At 46.0% G+C, this 18852-nt stretch overlaps 1 protein-coding gene across 2 annotated transcripts in view; it reads right to left on the bottom strand.

Annotated features, from left to right (window-relative positions):
* Positions 1-2770: 2770 nt before the first annotated feature.
* LOC144178848 (solute carrier family 2, facilitated glucose transporter member 8-like) overlaps positions 2771-18852 on the bottom strand; it is a 41102-nt gene continuing 25020 nt past the window's right edge. For both annotated transcript variants that reach the window (XM_077706984.1, XM_077706983.1), the window contains exons 2-3: positions 10523-10771; positions 2771-7212 (exon numbers count right to left, since the gene is read on the bottom strand). In XM_077706984.1, coding sequence (XP_077563110.1) covers positions 6020-7212; positions 10523-10771 — 1442 coding nt within the window. In that variant the 3' untranslated portion in view covers positions 2771-6019. The remainder of the gene's footprint in view (positions 7213-10522; positions 10772-18852) is intronic.

Raw genomic sequence — 18852 nt, forward strand, 5'->3', positions numbered from 1 at the left:
AGGAAGACGAGGATTTTGTCTCTCGCTCGTATTGCGGCCACCTTGCCCGACTGGTGACTCTTCCCACTCGGACTGATTTTACGTTCAGTGTGGGACACGTGGTAAAGCCTTCGGTGAATGGGGCTGGCATCGCCGGTGTTGATGCGATGTTTCACAGTGGGTGCCTTACCGAGTGGACGGTTGTCAAGGTCAAAAATGTCAGTCTCGGTAAGAGTACAGGATATGGAGGAGCTCACCGGCATGGCGCGGGCACATAGCCCCATGGTCTCTCAGGCGGGAAGCATGAGGTTTCACTACATCATCCTCTGAACAATATGTTGTGCGGTCGCCGATGTATCGCATTTTGGACAGTTTCCCTAACTGCGGTCACCACGGTATAATTTTTGGTGTATGTACTGAGTCTTCAATACGCCGGTCTGCGCGTGGCCTACGATTACTTGTTCCTAATGGGAGAAAGGATTTCGGTGAAATCAATCGAGATTATTTAAGTATCGCAAAGAGGACCTTCGAAAAGCTTGGCCCTGGCAAGAACTTCTGCAACATCCATCTCTCTAGGTGTAGGTGTTGGGTTCGAGAGACACGCAGTTATCTGAATGCCTTTTTATACCCCCCCCCCCTTCCACCACGCCGACGGTGAACGGGAGACGGAAGGGTGACTTATCGGCTGGCTATGCGATGACTATTGCACCGCATTGGCGGATTGCTACCGGCTTGCGAGGGACCAGTACAAGTGCTCCGTGGCCATTTGAGACCACCAGGGAAGACGCCGCCCGGCGTCGAGTGCAGTGCCAGTGTACGACGTGAAGCACGCGCGATGTTTGCATCACGTTGGCTTATTGCTGCCACGTTGCAGGGGACGCATGCAACTGTCCCTGGCCCTCCGGGTTCAGAAGAAAAGGGGCGGGAAGTGCAGGGACATTTTCCACTGCACCCGATCGGACATTCAACGGGGGGAAATTCCGCTTCCTGACTGGGCTGCGAAGAGTGTTTGATGTTAATGAGGGCCAGAAAACGTACTGTAGATACGTTGTAAATAGAAGAGGAGACGCACTAAGCGTTTTCTAATCCCAGATGTCGCAGTTATCGTTTCTGAAAGGGTCCGGCAGACGAAGGAGTTCGTCTTCGATCCCCATGTTATTGAGAATAGAAAGAGGGGAGAACTTAACTGTAGGGGCCGTGGAAGTTTCTTCGCTATGCAGAAGGTCTTGAGCCACGGCTGGAGGAAGGGGAGTGTAAAGCCTGTTTAGCGAATTTACCTGCGAATTCGCTGCTGCGGCGCCGCTTGTGTTACAAAACGATCTATGTTCGTCGCTTCGACACATTGCCACCTGGCCTCCCTCGAGGAGACCAACCTCATACAACGACTGTAGCCCAATGCCTGCCGGCCAGCCTTAAGTTCTCCTTATCTCTTTCTTTATCTCCCTCTTTCTCTGTCCCCATTTGTTCTCTCCTATCCCCTTTCATTCCCCCTCTCCCGTTCCCCCGGACTGGGTTGTATGCTGGTGAACTCCCAAATGAGTTCAAAATATCCCCAGTCAACTTCTTTTCCACTTTCTGTTTTAATAAATCACTCACTCACTCACGTTCACAAGGAAACTTCGGCCAGTGCTAACGTTGGGAAATTTTCCGCAGCATTGAAAATAGATCACTCTGCTGCACGAGTGGCGCCGAAACAGCGATTCGCACCACGTAGAATGGGCACGAATTTATACAGTGACATCTTTTTCTCGCGCCGCTTCGTGTGCACTCATGTTGCGAGTGAGGTTTTGGTAGCCCAGGGTCTGTGGCATTTTAACGCGGTGTCTCTTTTCGCGTAAGAGCGACACCAACGTACGAATACACTTAACCGTGTGGCACTCAGTGATTCTCGCCTGGCATTCTCAAGAGGTGCCGTGCGCCGAGCAGGTCACCGTGATTTTGTAATTAATCTATGCTTCACCTTCGCCAATTACGAATTTAACAAAATCCGCTTTGGGGTACTCAGACAATAATGCTTACGCATTAAAAAATAGTGGCAATTCCACTCTGTGTAGATTTATAAACACAGAAGCTGTACAAAATAAGCATCACACGCATGGCTAGAGTGTGAACACGTATTTATTTTGCTCAACATTTGATAGTAATAAGGATTATGGCTTCGTGATTACGTAATGAAACTTGGAAGGCCTGAAGGTCTATCCCAGCAGACCACTACTGGGCTGTCCGTTTCTTTCCCGTAGAAGCCCGTGTAATGACAGCGGGCGGGAACTTCACTGTGAGCTGGCACTTAGTTTTGAAAAGTAAATGAAACTCGCTGTAATGATATAGTCACTTTAACGGCTAATTGCCACGTGCTTTGTTTCGACAAAATAAGGGTTACCGGGTTTTCTGTAACTATGCTACTCCCGTACATTATAATTTATTGATAGCAGATCAGAATTACGTAACGTTAACTACTTCACTATAAACTTACTAATACTGACCTATAAATGAAAGTAGAAGAGTCGCCTTACGAGCCAACTTTTAAACATTTTTGTGGGGAGGTTTGATAAAACAACTACAGCCATTTTCTGCTGAGCATTCATTTGCGATAAAGTTGGCCTTGCCGTAAGGGTTTTTGCCCTCGCGAAACAAAAATTCCCGGAACCGTAGACATAAACAGCTTCGCTGTAAAACATCTGTTTCTTAATTGGCATTCACTTTGAAACTTGTACGGCGTGGCACTTCGTGCACCCAATTCAAGCGCACCATCGTTTGAAGCCAAAGAACAAAACCTCAGAAAACGAACAAATAAAAAAAGAGCGTGCATGTTTTATTGAGGCCAACAGCCTGGCACACAAGAAAACACAGTAAAATTATTCACGACGTATCCCACGTAAAACATCTTTGGAATGAAAACTCTTCAATGGCTCTTTTCGCATTCAACCCATCCTAAAGCTGAAGAAAGCATTTCACGTCGGGGTACGGTGCATGTGTTAAATACGAAGAGAGGTTAAATACGAAGGCTGGTAGCTATGTGGATGCTGAAGAATTTTAAGTAGGGAATGAACGACTTCTTTTGTTCATACAGAAGGCAGGGTAGAATAAAGCACGACCCGCCACTGAAAATAAATTCTCCCGCCTTTCTTTTAAACAGGTAGAAGCGGGCCGTTGCCCGCGCTACGTGATAAGCCGACTTGTCTAGGCTTACATTTCACAGTACATCGTTTGGTGACAGTTCCCGAAAGTATACCGTAACGTTTTCACAGTTGGTGAAGGGAGTGGTCTGAGATAAAATCTTGCCTAAAGGTAAGGAAAGCGACAGTAAAACCGTTTAATGCTCTGGGAAGTGAGTGCACTTTACAGCGCTCCTTTGAATGAACAAAATGTTACTAACGGCAATCCACGAGTGATGAACGGAGTTACTTGAAGGAGTCTTTGTACTGTTATTGGGGAAGCCAACACTGCTAACACTGTCGACCTCTCGTGAAGGAAAGTGTAAAATGCACGTTGATATTCAGCGTGGTCCTGGAATAGCAAACAATATGCAAGGTCGTACAGTAATCGGTTTTTGACTATGAAGACAACTATTTTTAGACCCCGTGAGTGTGGTTCGATTGTGTTTTATATTTGGTCCTTTAAATAGCACTGCTTTTTTTAAATTCTGCGCTGCGTAAAAACTATACCCGCTTATTGGTGAACCAGTCGTAGAATGTTCACTAGACTCCTTGCTGTCTTGTGCGTGTTTACATTGTTCATCTGAGCCGTACACCGTTGTTCAGCAGAGAAAACCTTATAGAAATAGCGCTAATGCAGCTTCTTCTTATAGCCTTGCTACACTTGCGTCCGAATGTCATTCGAACCGACTATTATTTGACTAAAATGAGGGGCTTCGAATGCAATTCAGCGTCCGCCGTGCTCCCCTGCAATTTCGATGGCGTTTGAAAGCTTTAACAATCGCTAGCCGTGCGGTGCGGCGCTTCTGATGTCGCGTTCTGTTTTTTAAATATTAATACAAAATCAAATTTAGCAGCAGTCTTTGGCAGTAAAATAATATCACATTATAAATGACGAAAGCTTTGACATTGTTTTTGCTTAATTATGAATTGCAGTCGAGTTTTTTTTTTTTGTGCTGTCTTGTGCTGCCTGGCCACATTGGCTTGTCAATCGCTCGCACTGGTGCTGAGAGTATGGCATTTTTACGTCTTGATATTTTGATTTAAGTAAACGAGAAGTAAACAAAGCCCCATAAATAAAAAATAATTTGTTTTGACTACGCCAGTAATGTATTTGTTTATGCTTACTTGGAACGCTGTGCGCGAGAGTGCTAGAAATGGCATTCGAGAGCACTAAATGTCTCTCTGGGTGCTTCCTCATTTGGATCGAATGTCATTTGAGCCGAATGGCATTTCAAAACCCAGTGGAGTAGCACAACTTCGCATTTGAGTCAAATGACATTTGGTTCAAATGACATTCAGACGCCACAGTGTAGCAGGGGTATTACATAAATTTTATATGTTGAATGAGCCGGATATTACACTTGTCCAGCAAACGTGGAACAAGTTTTGAAGGGTGATGTTCGTCGGATAGGGAGTATTAGAATACGTGTAAGGAAGGTAATATTCTATTGCCTGCGGTTACACAAGTTCCTCATTATATTTATAGTGTGGATAATATAGCAAACGCGTTCTAAAGTAAGAATAAGATACGAAGAAATCATGCTCATAAAAGGATATTACTTTAGCGCTGTAAAAAGAAGTTTAAAACATGTTGCTACGCCACCTTTCTTTACATGTCAGTGTTGGAATTCACGGCAGTCCTTGCATAATCTGCAGGTCAGGTTTTTGAGCAACTCGGTGTGTTTACCACATGTATGTTAAAAGGCACTGCTAGGTTTTACCGTAGCCAAGCGGCACCAGCGTATACAGACTTACTAACACTCTCCACATGGGGAAGCCCTTGTCAAGAGTACCTCTGTCAAAACAAGTGAAGGGATTATTGTACCTGGTCCACTAGGAATGGCATTAAGGTACATAAAAGTTCTATTTTCTAGATCAAAATTAAATTTGGCGTAGACTATGCCCTATTTATTTCTTGGCTTAACCTTTTAAACTCAGTGGAGCTTGTAGATGCGCGTTATTTTACTTCGTTTTCTGTTAACACCTTATCATCAGTGACACGGGCCGCTGCTTCCGTTGTTTTCACAGCGATGAGCGACAAATATTTGTGGTACATTCTAAAGTATCAGCTTGCCGTTTTTATCAACTCTGACTTCTTAACATTTCTGGAATAGGCAGCTAATTAGAATGAATAATTACAATGCCTCCTGCATGTTTTGTCGGGGTTTAAGGGGGACAAAGATAAATTTAGTCTGCTTTACATGATCGAATATTTTGATTGATGTAGTCTTATTAGGCAGGAAAAAAATGATGAGAATAAGCTTGACACCAATCACAATACGGCCCACCTTCATACAGCCAACTGGGCAGCAAGAATGCTATAGCGTGAAATGGTCTGTTCGGACAGTAAATAATTTACTGCTTAGCTTGGTTTTAGCTTGCTACCAATAAAAATGGAGATCACTGTCCTTGGCTTCCCTACAACGTGGTAAGTATTAGGCACGTGGTGTTGCTTTAGCTTATTGCATTCATGAAGCCAGGAGATCATTCAGCAAAACACAGGGGGCTTTGGATTGAAAGCTGAGACAAAAAAAAGTGCCTCCCGTGGGCTACCCTTCTTATTTGTAACAATAAATGTATCAGGGGAATATCGTACCCAGAGGGACTTGATGTGGCCTCATGGTTTCTGTGCGTTAAATGACCTGCAGAGCATGAAAACATGCTGAATGAAGACCAGGGTGGTAAAATGGTGCAACAGTCCTAAAAGCATTGAAAATGACAGAACTCCCCAGCAGTTAAGACAATCGTGACTCGTCACAGTCTCGGAGGCACTCCATATCAATTTCAAACAGGATGTGTCACATTTGACAATGCACTTGAGCCGACGATCTCCCCTTGGGAATGTCACGTGAAGCTTGTCCTTAACGAGTGACACGATTCTTTCATCTGGCGTTCATTTCCACGTCTTTGTCCATTGACTCAGTGGAACTGGATGAGTCGGTCTTGCCGAAGAGAAGTTCGATTTCTTCAAGCGACTTTCCTTTTGTCTCCGGAACGAAAGCCACGAAAAGCGCCAGTGCACCACTCAGAAGAACCGCGAACATCCAGTACGTTCCAGCCGTACCCATGATCCACTGCATATCGTCGTATTCCTTGGTGACTAGAAAAGCAAGGGCAAACAGGATCGCAGTGCAGACGCCCGTAGCGAAACCCCTCGCCTTGAGCGGTATCATCTCCCCCAGAAGCACCCAGGGCAGTGGCCCGAGACCCACGGCATACGACATGAAGAAAATGCCGATGGCCACGAGGGGAAGCCAGCCGAAAGAGTCCAGAAATTCTTGACCTTTAGTGGCCTTCATGTAGAACGACACGCCGAGAATGGTCAGGCTAGCGCTGGAACCCACCGAGGAAACGATGAGCAGTACCTTCCGCCCCACCCTGTCGGCGAGAGCAGTGGCAACGAACAGTACAACGACTTGAAGCGCACCAACAATTATGGTACAGTCTTCTGCAGAAATCGACGTTCCAGCGTCCTCGAAGATGTCTTGCGCGTAGAAGAGGATGACGCAGACTGCTGACGCTTGCTGCATGAACATGGGCAGAAGCGTGCAAAAGAAGGGCTTGTAAATGTGAGGCAGGGTCATGTCGACGAGAGAGAATGACTGCACATTGGCCAGACTGACATCCAGGGCTTCGAGCTGCTCCGATATCATGGGACCTTGGTAGAAGTGGAGGGCTTCGATGGCGTCCTTCCGGCGCCCTTTCTGAAGCAGCCAACGAGGCGACTCGCGGACCCAGAAGAGCGCGACGGCCATAACAGCGCTGGGCACCAGGCAGCAGCCTGCCAGCCAGCGGAAGTTCAGGAACTTGCCCAGGGCAAAAGTGAGCAGGATGCCGATGCAGAGGACCGCGTTGGCGCAAGTGTTGAGCAGGCCCCGGATGTTGGGTGGGCTGATTTCGGAGATGAAGACAGCAACGGCCAGGGCGACCATGCCCATGGCGACGCCCGTGAGCACCCGTCCCGCGAACAGCAGTGCCGTTGAAGGAGCAAAGATGAGGCAGAGCCACCCGGCAATGAACCAGGCTGCAGCGGCCCACAGTGTGCCCCGACGACCTATCAGGTTCAGCAGTTGACCTGCGCAGAAGAGAAAAAAAACGAAATATTAAAATTTGCATTGCACGGTAATCTGAATGTAATTGAGCTAATGTTTAGGTGCGCCGAATTTCATTAGTTATGTCATAGCCTATTGTGTGAAAACGCGAATGAATATCACCGTGTATCGAACAAAAGTGATAGAAGAATTTGCAAATGCAACCTGCCATAATGGCGTAACGCACCTAGGACTATGAACACTGGGCGTATTAGTTCAGGGCTATAGACATTGATTGAACTGCCTATAAACTCTAGACGAACTTCACAGAGAACGGTACGCGCTAAGACAGCATATAAGAGAGCTCCCCCACCCTCCACCCACTTCCAATTTTCCCTTAATTTATTCGCTGAGCTTTCTCACACTCCCCTCCTTAGAACGTCAGGGCTCGCAATGCGAAAGTGGATATTGTATTCCATCAGCGCTGCCACGTAGAATTGCCCGCTTGAGATTTGTGCCCAACTGAGCAAAGCGTGCTGCCTGAACGCGTTTAAATCGCACCTTATAGATTAGAGGGAACTAAGAAGGTAGATATTAAAGTTCCTCAACAAAACGTACTTTGCTTGGAAGATAATGCGCTAATTTACCGCGAAACAAACATCCATACTTTCCGGTTTGGCTTTCTTATTTCAAGGAGAAGGCAAGGAAATCTAAGAGTTCTACAACTGCAATCGAAATTTAATATGAATCAGGTTATATCGTTTTCGCCGGGTTGGATGGTTAATGCACGCACACACAAAAAGGAAATGCTACGAAAGCTAAGGCATAAAGTTGGGCTAGTTGGTTATCTGACTGAATTTTACTAGAGAAAAGTAGACACGGACGGAGAAGAAGTACACAGGACACTCGCTAGTGTCCTGTGTACTTCTTCTTCGTCCGTGTCGATTTTTCGCTAGTAAAATGCTACGAAAGCTGAAGGCGCTCGTAATCTTGCACTCGACCTGTTTGCCTATTTTGCTTGAGAGTCTGTTTCACAGCAAATTACATGGCAGATAAAGGCAGAAAGATTTGCCGCTGTAGGAGCTTAGGCATGCATCGATGAAGAGACGCCCTTCATTTTGTCAAAAATGTAGGCTGGCCGTGTTTACAATGTTCCTTCACTCATGCGAGTTTTTTTAAGCTAAAAAAGCGCGCACGCAGAAATGGTGGGGCTGTCCTGGCCTTATAATTACCCCCTCCCCTTTAAAAAAAAAGAAAAGAAAGGTCTTGGTGCAAAAAGGGAAGAAACAGTTACAAGGCGCTAGTCGCCGGTCAGGTTCTTCAAGGCATATCGCTCAGACTGAGGGTCCCGGGAAACGGAAAACGATTATACAACGCACCAGCGACGCCGAATTGGAATCGGCCGCCAACTCCCACTCAAACCGCGCCGTCATGGCAGGGAAGCGTTCACCGTTATGGTAAACACGGCGACGCCTTGCGTTTCCCGCTTCGCGGTACTCGGGGTTCCAAAGGACATCGCGCTTTACGCTCGGCGTCCTCAGCCCGATCGCCTTCGGTGGTATCCGTCTGTGGCATTCGCTTGCTTTATTTTATCAGTAGGCTTCACTAGGGAACCGATTATGTGTAAAGGCTGCTTACCAGGCTACTAATCTATTTAAAGTCGGCTTTACTCCTAAACGCCAATGCATTGCTTAGGGGACGTTTCACCAATTGCAATATACGCCATCTTTTGTCAAAATATGAAGCACTGAGGCGAAGAGGTGGCTGAAGGTAGAGGGGATGCGTAGAGCGCGACAGGTCAACACGGGCGGTCAGCCACCGCACGTGCAGAGAACACCGGCTCCGGAGCTGAGAGAACGAGGGGCGTTTCTCATCCTACGGGCGCGAGAAAAGAACACAAAACAAAACAAAAACACAAGGAAGTTATCTCATAACAGCTCGGCTCTAAAATAAATATTAGAGTGCCTAGTAAAGGTCACAGGAGTACCTGCCTCTGGCCACGTCACTCCTCCGCTGCACGTGGCGCGAGTCGACGTCGACTGGGGTCATTGCACCGACTTAAGCAAGAAGCACATGTTGTTTTAAGCACGAAACATGCACAGAACCGGCTCAATTCACCACAACCTGAACAATTTCCGGAATTTGACAGTACCATCGGTTTTTTTTAGAGAATTTCGATGCGGAGTTAAAATGCGTGCGGGGAGCGGAACGGCATCTTTAACCGAAAACTTTGGTTTTCTTCGTTTCAGAAATTTGGCTGGTTTAGAATTCTTAGGTAGTGTTTCTCAGGGGGAAAAACAGCGCAGAGACGGGGACTAACGGACGAAAAGACAGACAGTTATTTTTATTTAGCTAAATATGCATATCTCTTAAAATTTAACCGTTGCGTTCAGTGAACGCCTGTATTCGACTGTATTTCGGTGCCTTATACGCTAACATATATCTCGAGTATTTATCAGAAGCACATTTATTTACCATTGTACGTACACTCCTCGCAGTATGAGCATTTTTTGGTGATAACTATTAAGCAAGTAATATTTTGTGGTACTTAAAAAGGCAACGCCTAAGGCAACAAGCCTTCCTTTTCATAACTGGAAGGGACTCTCAACTAAGCCTTGGTATTGCAAATTTTCATTTGGTTTAGGCATACTAGAGAAGACATCTGATATTTTTTAGAAGTTTAAAGTCGTGCTTCAGAGTTATAGAGTCTGTACGTTGAAGGTATTTCCTTTGATTTCTTCAGATTTTATGCTTGCCAAGCAAAATCTCAGACTTCAAGATAATTTGCTTATGTTACATTACTGTAAAATTAATTCTAACTCAATTACGATGCGTTAGTTTGACACATCGTTGCTTTTACTTTTGACTATAATTAACAAAATAGTGTATTTCGTACTCTGATAAGCGAAGATTTAAAATTCATCTTCTGTCACTGCCACGCTTTGCGTCCTTTTGATTTCAGTCTAGACTTCTAATTTATCTAGCTAGTCCCGTAAAAATCGCAGGATTTAGAACTTAAAGAATAGTGTACCGCTAATGTCATGCAATCTGGTGCAGTTACAACCCACTGCGGTGGCTCAGTGACTAAGACGTTGTGCAGTTGAGCCCAAGAACACGAGTTCTACCCCGGGCGCGGTGACTGCCTTTTTGATGGAGGCGAAAAGCGAAAACGCCCGTGTGTCGAGATTTTAGCGCCCATTAAACGTCCCCAAGGTGATCAAAATAAGTTCGGAGCCCCCCACTACTGCGCGCCCACGTGTAGCTTGAACGTGTTAATCCCCCGAAATTCGAATTTTTTGTTTCAGCTCCGTAAACATTCACGAGCCGAAAGCTGTATGGGACCTATTGTTTTACCTCCTGCCAATCCTCCGAAGACGGCGCCCAGCGTGACCAGTGACCCGAACCAGCCGCTGTCCGACGCCGAGAATTCGATGGTCTTGCGGATGTCCGGCAGAGCCGGCGACGAGTAGGTGCAGGCGAAGCCGAACGATATGGAGGCCATGTAGGCGGTCACCACAGACAGGTACAGGCGAATCTTGGCGTCCCGTTCGGTGCCCGAACACTTGGGAGGCAAGTCGGCATCGCTCTCGGGTATGCCGGGCACTGGGCGGAAGAAACAAGGGACACAATCAGGGTTACCAACTCTGCAGTGAACGAAGCGGGACGGGGGAGTAGCGTACCTAACATAGGGAAGCCATGAAATCAGTTTTTCAAAGACGATAATCTTTCTTGGGCTACTTAAACCCAGAAATTTTGGTCTGTCCGTATGTCCGCTTGTCTGTCTGTGACTCTATTCGGCCACCCGGCCAAAGTGAAACAAAATCTGCGGAATAGTCTTATATACTCACAGCCAAATCTACCCGTCTAAGTCCGGTGTTAACGCTCACACTTGTCAACATTGTTGAACAGGAACAAGACATTACGGAAATATGAGGCGGAAAATCAATTCATAAGTGATATTTGCAACTGTTCCTTTATTAAGAAATTCACGAATGCTTGGTTTTTGCGGTAGCAAGTGAAATACTACACCAGCGGCAGAAAAGCGTCGCTTGCTGTTGCCAGCGCTTCTATAGTTCACGGCGGTATTTAAGAAACCAAACGGCAACAGCAACGAAACGTTCCACTAGACAGGTTCCACGTTCCGCTTGGAACGCACGTGGAGAAGGGCAACGTGGTTCTATAAACGTTGAAGTAGGGTGCCTCGATTAACGCGTGTCTCCGCCGTACTGCAGCGCTGGCATAAAGAAACCCGGCCTGTAGCAGCGGAACGCGGTAAATTTAAATTGAGTTGAGCAAACCTTTAGTGTGTTCATTTTGGGAGGAGCGCGACGGAAGAGGAACAGCATGAGAGGTGAGCGAGAAAGCAAAGCGAGGCATTTACTTGGCAAATGTCGACAAAGACTATCGTCTTTTGTCGACATTTGCCACGAAAGGAGCAGATGCGCGGCCAGGTTTTTATTGCGGTATCTTCCAGACAAATCCATTGTTTTGTGTTGCGGCCTCTTGACGTGGTACTTCAGCTGGTTACGGAATGTTTGCAACACTTGCTCTTTCTGGAGAATGTACTGGTAAAAGTTGTCCACTTCAACCAGAAGTTCAGCTATACCTGCAGCTCTGCCTGGATAAGTTCGGGTTAAATTCGTGTTCCGTAGCTTGACTCGACTTGTTGAGCATGCGTTAAGCATTTCTACCTGAATGGCCCCGATTAAATCCTGTGGACATATAGCTGTCCCGACAAAGACGGCGGGACTCGGGACGTTGCATGAAAAGTCGGGACAGTTCCGCACAATTCCGGATGGTTGGTAACCCTAGACGCAATACGTCACAATTTGTTACAGCTTCCTTGTCTGGGATACAAACCCGCGACCTCCCGTGTGGCAGCATAACAGCTGTATAGCATTAAATGATTTTTAATTGCGAAAGCATTAGTTAACTTGCTGGGTGAAAATATGGTGCGGTCGTGGTCTTGAGGTGGTACACAAAACTGACGACGACTCAAAGAGCAAAAAACGAAACACTTGGATAGTCGCCAAATTCCTAAAAGAATCAGCTGAAAGCAATGTAAAGTAACTGGGCAGAAAAGAAATTTGGGTAAATTGATAAATTTGGTTCTGCGCGGTAATCGAGCCTGGGTACACCGGAATGCGAGACGAGCACGCATTCCCAATTCCAGGGCAAACATGTGGCACCAGGTGACTAAAAGTGGACCCAGAGAAAGTGTTGTGGCCTTTGATTGAGAAGTTTGTGTTAGATGCGTGTACTAGGGCCTATGTGAGTAACGTACGCATGCAAATTATAGAAGTAGCAATTTGCCGAGTAACACAGTGAGTTTCCTCTAGTAGTGTATAGTCCCAGGGAGATTGACCAAGGTTGTCAAGCATAATAACTGAGGAAAGAAGAGCAAGCGCAAAGGGGAAATGATGGGATGGTAATGTCACAACACAATCGCCCCTTTGGACAAGTTACGCTCCTGCCACCAATAAAAAAGACGCACAAGGAAGAATAATGGTGATAATGATGTGCCATGTTAGCAAGTGAAAAATAATGCTTACATTCCATTGCGTCATAAGGAGCGCTTGGGTGCCCTCGTAGTTTTTGGCCTTTGCCAGTGCTCCGTAACGGAGGGAGCAACGATCGGAATGAGGTTCTGGTTCAGGTTGTCATTAACAGAGCTTATCGCACATCAGACACTTTGCTGCCTTAGCCTAATGTTATCTTGAGAAGACTACGACCCCCTACAGACATGCAGCCGCTCAGAACCAAACATTTGTATGGAGAATTTGCGTCGGCACCATTCAGGCATAGCTAGTTGAAGTAGAATTGGCTCTGGTAGACAAGGGCATCGCGCAGAGCACGTACTTTGTTACTGTCATCTTTTTTTTTTTTCGCTAGAGCCGAGTGAACACCAGATCCGGTGGTAAAGATGAGTGTACTTTTTGCTAACTTCTATAGTTAAAACGCAGGGAATGATAAAATGATGCCTACTTTGTCATGTTAAGGGAACCAAGGACTGAATCTCTTTCCTGTGACTTAGGTGAACTTGTGAAAATTACAAGATGGAGCAGGGCAAACATTGCAGGTAGAAGTGCACGAGTTTCGCTACGTTATGCAGGGTTTGTGGTTGTTGAAACATGCGACAGCCACAAGTATAATCTTGCTTTTTTCTTTTTATTTTTGCGTAACATTCTGTGCAGATCCATCTGTTAAATTGTTATAAGAATTGTGACAACAGTGATAAACAAAAAGCAAGCAAGTTTGTGTCGTAGTATTTCTGCGATATCACGAGATTGTACGACTGTTTGCGTTTCCACAAGCAAAATAAGAAAAATTACGACCATGACAGTTTTCAAAGTGGTGTCCTACACAATGCAGAAGATGACTTGGAGCGTTATACATCAGACATTCGTTTAAGGAATGCTTGAAAATCTGCTGTTTTTTCGCGTCTCCGCTTGCATTGGAAGATTGTAAAGTCTTTGCTACGTCACACGAATAAAAAAATTGAAGAATACAAAGTGCAGACGTCAACCGGGCGAAACAAACAATGTTGAGCACCGCCGTATTAAAACGCGGCAAACAGCACGACTTCGAAGCGAAATGACTTCGACTTGTCGCATTCATTTATATGTAATCTTGGGGCAGGAGGCTGCGGGAATATATAATGTCTGACCGAAGAAGAAAATTTGTTTATTTCTTCTTCTGGTTTGTATAATACATCTAAAACACCGTTTTAAGGCTATTGACAGGGCAGAAAAAATCGCACGTGCGTTAATAAAAGAAATTGGGGTACACTCATCTGTTCATGACATTCGAACTGAGAAGTTCGTGTTGTTTCCAATTTGTGTTGCTATTAAAATACAAGAATGAGATACAAGTTTAGTTCTTATGTTTATGTGCGTATCGATCAGAGCGCTATCCAAACGAATGCGAGACCAATGTGCGACAAGAAAGTAAACGCAGCAGTGTATTTATTTGACAGTTACCCTAGGCCTAAATCATTCGCCTAATTACACTTGTTTAGATTATGTTTTTATTCTAGCAGCCGAACGTGGCTCTCCTATAACCAGTTTCACGACAGTTCGGTCGAATCGGTTGAACTCACGGGAGCCTGGCTTCTGGAGCGGTGATTTTATGTTATTTTACGTTAAACTGCGACTCATAACTACCTATAGGCCCGACTGAGATAAAATTCCCTACAGTTATGAGATGTCTGAAAAATCGAATGCCATGTAATTTGTTTTGTAACAAGAGTTGCAGCCGTTTTCTAGAACCGCATTCCCCACATGGAACCGTATGTACTGACAGCAGGCGGCGATTGCGAAATTGTCACAGCTCCACTATAAAATATTTAATTTTAATTAAGGCGTACGTGAAACACGGCGCCGTTATATCGAGTAGTCGTAGCGGTGCACGTACTATGATTTTTGTCTGAACTGCTTGCATTACAAGGCGTGTTATAGAGCTTTCACTTTAAGGAATTCGGCAAAGCGTATTTGTTGAGTGACAACGGATGGGTCAGGGAAGACCCCGGGGAAGTGACGCCAGCAGCTTAGCTCTAAAAGGAGGCCTGCAAAGATGTCACGTTTGCATCATGATATAGAACGGATAATCGTAGTCATCAATGATCATTATTATCGTACTTATGCCCATTGTATAGGACGAAAACCTCCCCAATGAACTCCCAACTGCTCCTATCCTGCGCTGTCCAAATGCTGTCTTTCACACTATCTCGTCCGTGCATCAAACTGCCGGCCTTTTCCTACTTCTAGGCCGCCACTCAGTAGCCCTTATGTTGGTCTACCTGTTTTCAGTTCCCCGAATTGCGTGTCCACCCCGCGTTCCTCAACTGCCCACTATCTTTTGCCCATGTATAACGAGCCATGTCGAGGCAGTCGTAAGATGTCGGTCCGCATTAGTTCACGAACTTGCTTCTATCGACCGAGGAAATTTGCTCGGCTTTTCGTGTGAAGCTAGTACATACGCAGTTGGGCTGTTAGGTTGTGCGAAATTTGCACTCTACGAGATACAGTGAAGGGTGCACAGAGTGCGTATTGGGGCGCACCATCACATAGTGATGTTTTAAGCCACAGCACAAGGTCCACGCGGCGTAGCCTAACGATCAATGAAGGGCATATAGATTTTTAGGTAGTGTTTTCAATATTAAGTCGAGATAGTAGATATAAGCTGGCATAATTGTTACGCGTACGCTCACTTCTTTGCGGAGGCTGATCAGACTATCTTATCCCAGGGTCTCCACGCGGTCTGGGGGTCAGTACGTAGTCAGGAAGAGAGAGAGAGAGAGAGAGAGAGAGAGAGAGAGAGAGAGAGAGAGAGAGAGAGAGAGAGAGAGAGAGAGAAGAAAGAAACCGAACCTAAAAAACGAATGCACGCGATTTCGTAACCGGCGCTATCAACACTGAGAGCGGGGGTAGGGTAGCAGCCGTCTGCATGCGAGGTCAGGCATTTACGCTAACTGACGGTCGCGAATACGCTACGAAGGACGTGTCACGCCGACTCCAACGGGGCTAGATAATTTTTTGCGTGTCTGTGCACGCATTGCTGTTACGCGTGTGCAGGGAAGCCACATTCGAGATTAATGATGTCGGCTATCGGCCTTCTTCACTCTTTTAATTTTCCAGGTTTATCCAATTTGTACAGTGGGAACTGTCAAGTTGGCAAGTATAGCTATATACATTCGTGCTGATTATACCATCATTATGTGCACGTCAGGTTAGAAGACATATACTGCTTCACGTTATGCATATACTGCTTCGCAGTAAAAAAAAAAAAAGCTGAACATTTTATTCTCATTTAAGGAAAAATTAAGACGAACTCAATCTGCACAGCCACTGATTGAGTTCCCGTGCAGCCGAGATGTACTGAAGCCTCTTCGAAAAGGCGCTTTCGTCACAGGGAACCGACTGTTCCAGCGGTACTTGACATAACGCGCCTTTGCATGGTGCAGCGTGTGCGGCCGTCTGTGGTGGGTTCCGTAAGTTCCGAAGCTGGTGCCACTAGGTTCCGATTGTAATTATTTTAATCAAAATGTCATTTGCTGCTTGACGGATGATAGATGACAGCGCCTTTTGTCGCCCTCGGAAATCTGCTGAGATGCGCTCGTCTTTGTTAACCCCGAGGTAACCCATCGTACAACAGTAATGTATTTGCAACGAACGGACGGATGAAAATAACTAAGCCGTTCCGCTATTTTGCTTATATGTGCTGCGTCTCCTTGCCTTCTTTTCTTTCACCCGTCTTAGGCTCTCTCTACAGTTAACCCTCCTAGCACAACGGGCAAAATCAGGACTGCACTATGTATATCATCTGGCTGACTCAGACATTTTTGTATTCTCTGTGTCTTTCAAAATGTTGAAATCATGACCGGAGCCCGTATAGGTCCTCGGGCTGGCGGGAGAGCCCTGGCTCAGCGCCAGTTCGGGCAAGCACTGTCACGCGCCTCTACGTCTGGCGTGTTCGCTTGGCAGGGCACGGGGTTCGGGCAACGCCACTTTGCTGAAAGAGCTCGCAGGTATTTGTCATCCTCCTTCTGTTAGGCGTCAAGCTACTGACAGCGCCGAGCATCGAGTCGTCAATCTGCTTCGGGGTCGAGTAACAAGGAGCTGGGCAAGGGCTCTATGTTAATAGTTGACGCCGCGCAGCCGAGGTCCTTGCAATCTTTAGGCGGTGTCGGTTCGACGCACTCCCTGGGCTTTCGACACTGACCCGGGAGTACCAAGGTCGCGTTCCACGTGGCGCTGCTCCCCTCTCCCCCCAATGGTCTTCCCTCGGACATTGTGCACGAGTCACCATCGATGAAAATGCAGGCCCTAGTAATGTTTTCCAACAAAAACGGGGTTACGCGATGACGCTTTTTGGCTTTAGTATCTCTAATTCCAAAAAAAAAGTTAAGATGTTTGGATGCTTTCTGAGTGTATCGATGCACTGAAAAGTAACGAAAAGAGAAAATTCCCGGCCTGTTCCTATAAGAAAGATAGCGGCTCGCCCTGCCTTGAGTCGATTAGCGCAGCACAACTACGCTGCTTTGGGTGCCCCTTTCATTATAATTGTAGGCACGTGGCCAGCTGCTCTCATGACTGTCGTGAACTTATGACCTTATTTTTATTCGCGAAAAAACAGGTCAAAAGCAGGGCTGCGGGCATAGTACGTCACCCTGCGGACGTCGTCGTACAGTACATGTGTACGAGGCGCCCAACGACTGGGCCCCCTCGCAAGTCAGAAAGGATTTGTTTAAATGCAAAATATGCGAGTAAGAATGTAACAGAAGCGTGTAATTGACACTGATCATAATGTCATGGTTGAGTGGCTGTTAACGAGCAAAGGGTTCTAACATTCACTGCATTAGATTGAGGTAGTCTCACTGAGCATGAGAACCCATCTTTGACGCTGACGCATTTCGATCACCAGTGTTTGCTATGTTCCCCAGTTGCGTGAATGAAACAGCGTGCCAAACATTGTGAAACACTAGGAGACGCATCAGAAGCGTCTATACTAGGTTACGGGTTTGGTTCACGTGCAGGGTGGATGCTTTTTTATGTATGCTAAAAACATGTGGAGAAAATCTCTCCGCATATATAAAGAACCACATATGGCGAGATTAAACCCGTAGCCTTAATTATAGCGCGCGATATTGGCCTGGTGCCTGTTAACTGTATTGAGACCTAAGATTTAATTCGTTGAGCACGTTTGTAAACAGTCATGATGATCCGTTTATCCTGCATGTCAGCTTTGTCTCTATATTCGCGCTGCGATTTTTCCTTAGGTTTATTCCTGTTTTTTTTTTTTGGTACTTCTCAGAACCACTAGCAGGCTTTTTGAATTTTTCCGATAGCAGGTAAACTTTTCACATCGTCGTTTCGACATTATTTGAAATAGAAGTTCCGTCCATTTTCTCCGTGTGGAGCAGCTAGATCAAGCAGACTATCTCTGGCCTTCCGGTCCCCAAGTATGCTTTGTTCGCTTGGTGTTCGAGGCAAGCGTTTAAATTTGCCGTAAGCGGTCCCAGGCGGTAAAATAATGCAGGGTAATATAAATGTGATCTGGTACACACGGAGCTAAAAAATTCAGCTTAATATCAATGCCACTTGATGCACATGGAGCTTACCAGACATTTCGCTGGCCGTTTTCGTTTTAGAGTGACAAATACCGTGTCTGCATGCCTGCGTGCGTATGCATGTGTGCGTGTGCGTTTTGTGAAAAGAATTTCTAAACCCCCTTTCCCATTGTGAAGCGGCTGAGAATGCGCTCTTCTAGCTGTTTTAGTGCAGGTGTTTTTTTCTTGTTTCGTTTGGGGAATTATAGAATAAATACATCCCGGCGGAAGCGAGTGTTTTAGCGACGACAGTTTTTACGCCTGGGCGAAGTGCGCGTTTTGTCGGCGTATTCGTGCTCCACCTCCGGTTGCTGTAAAGGATGCGGGTATTGTCATGTACGGCCGTTCTCGGCGAAGAACCACCAGTAAACATCGTCCATCGTGCACAGCACTCTGCCAACCGAGAACTCCGCCTTCGTTGTGTAATTTTATGCTTCCCCGAAGTAAAATGCCTTATCCAGCAACCCTTTGAAGCACCCAAGAATAAATATGTTCCTCGCATAAATACCTCCGCTCGTATTGTGGCTTCCAGACCTTTCGCGCCCTTCCGCAAAAAAATATTCCCTGTCGTTTTTTG

Source organism: Haemaphysalis longicornis, unplaced genomic scaffold (genome assembly GCF_048455015.1).
Source record: "Haemaphysalis longicornis isolate Haplotype H1 unplaced genomic scaffold, Haemaphysalis longicornis Haplotype H1 scaffold_4, whole genome shotgun sequence".
In the NCBI taxonomy this organism is placed as follows: domain Eukaryota; kingdom Metazoa; phylum Arthropoda; class Arachnida; order Ixodida; family Ixodidae; genus Haemaphysalis; species Haemaphysalis longicornis.